At 52.4% G+C, this 984-nt stretch overlaps 1 protein-coding gene across 1 annotated transcript; it reads right to left on the minus strand.

Moving 5' to 3' along the window:
- Window positions 1–984, minus strand: LOC148547009 (uncharacterized). The gene has a single exon (XM_088497710.1). It carries the CDS (start codon window positions 982–984, stop codon window positions 1–3), a length of 984 nt encoding a protein of 327 aa, XP_088353836.1.

Here is a 984-nt window from a genome sequence, read left to right on the forward strand (position 1 = left end):
TCACTTTTTTAGATCACCACCAGCAGGATCAGGGGGAACGCCAGGGGTAGGAGTTGAAGAGGAAGTCGGAGGAACGGTAGAAGAACTCGGAGCGTCCTTAGAGCGAGGAGGGGACTCTACGATCCTCTGCCCCCGAGTCTTTAAATCAGACTCAGATTCCACTATGGGGACAGGAGGATCCACGATGGCACCATCAATAACAACCTTATCAGGGTCCAAAGGAGAAAGGTCCAAGTCAGGAGCAATAACCCCGACCTGTTCCTTGAAAATCCTCCAGGCTTCATCAGCACCATCCGCAATAGAGTCCTCCAACTCGGTGTAGGCCTTCCGAGCGTTCAGTAAGTCGTTCTTTACAGACACAAGATCAGCAAATAAACTATTGTAGCTGGCTTGCGCTGCCTTCCTCAACTCCACCTCCATGTTGCATTGGGCTTGCAACTTCTGCCCCTTCTCTCGGAGGCTGTTCCTCTCCACCTCCAGTTTGGCGACTTTCCCCTCCAACTCCTTCTCATGCTCCTGATATATACGGAGCCTACCCTCCAGCTCCTCGACCCTCGAGGTCGTCCCTAAAGAGCTGATGGGAGTCTTCTGAAATATATCCAAGAGTTTGCCACAAACCCCCGCCGTCTTGAGACTCTCCTCAACCACAGTAGTGAGGTAGTGCCGAACAGAAACATCATCCATACTCATACGAGCATGAGGATAGATGTTCTTTCGGACGAACGCAAGAGCGTCCGCCTCACCAGAAGCGCCAGACTCTAAGGTCTTGCGCTTCTTTGGCTCTGGTTCGGGAGTAGATCGGACGGAAGGGGGTGGCAGAGAGGAAGTAGAGGAAGAAATTACGATAGGCTGAGAAGGAGTCCCAACGTTCCGAGGAGGAGGAGGAGGAGAGACAACCATCCTAACACCCCCAGACCTGGCTCGAGACTTTGCCTTGGCTTCCTGAACCCTCTGGTAAGACTCTTGAGCGTTTTTCTTTGCCAT

The sequence above is a fragment of the Arachis ipaensis genome, chromosome B8 (assembly GCF_059453495.1).
Source record: "Arachis ipaensis isolate K30076 ecotype BB chromosome B8, ASM5945349v1, whole genome shotgun sequence".
NCBI lineage: Eukaryota > Viridiplantae > Streptophyta > Magnoliopsida > Fabales > Fabaceae > Arachis > Arachis ipaensis.

What these genes read in the sequence shown, in the direction of transcription:
- LOC148547009 (XM_088497710.1), bottom strand. Translation starts at nt 984, where the DNA reads ATGGCAAAGAAAAACGCTCAAGAGTCTTACCAGAGGGTTCAGGAAGCC.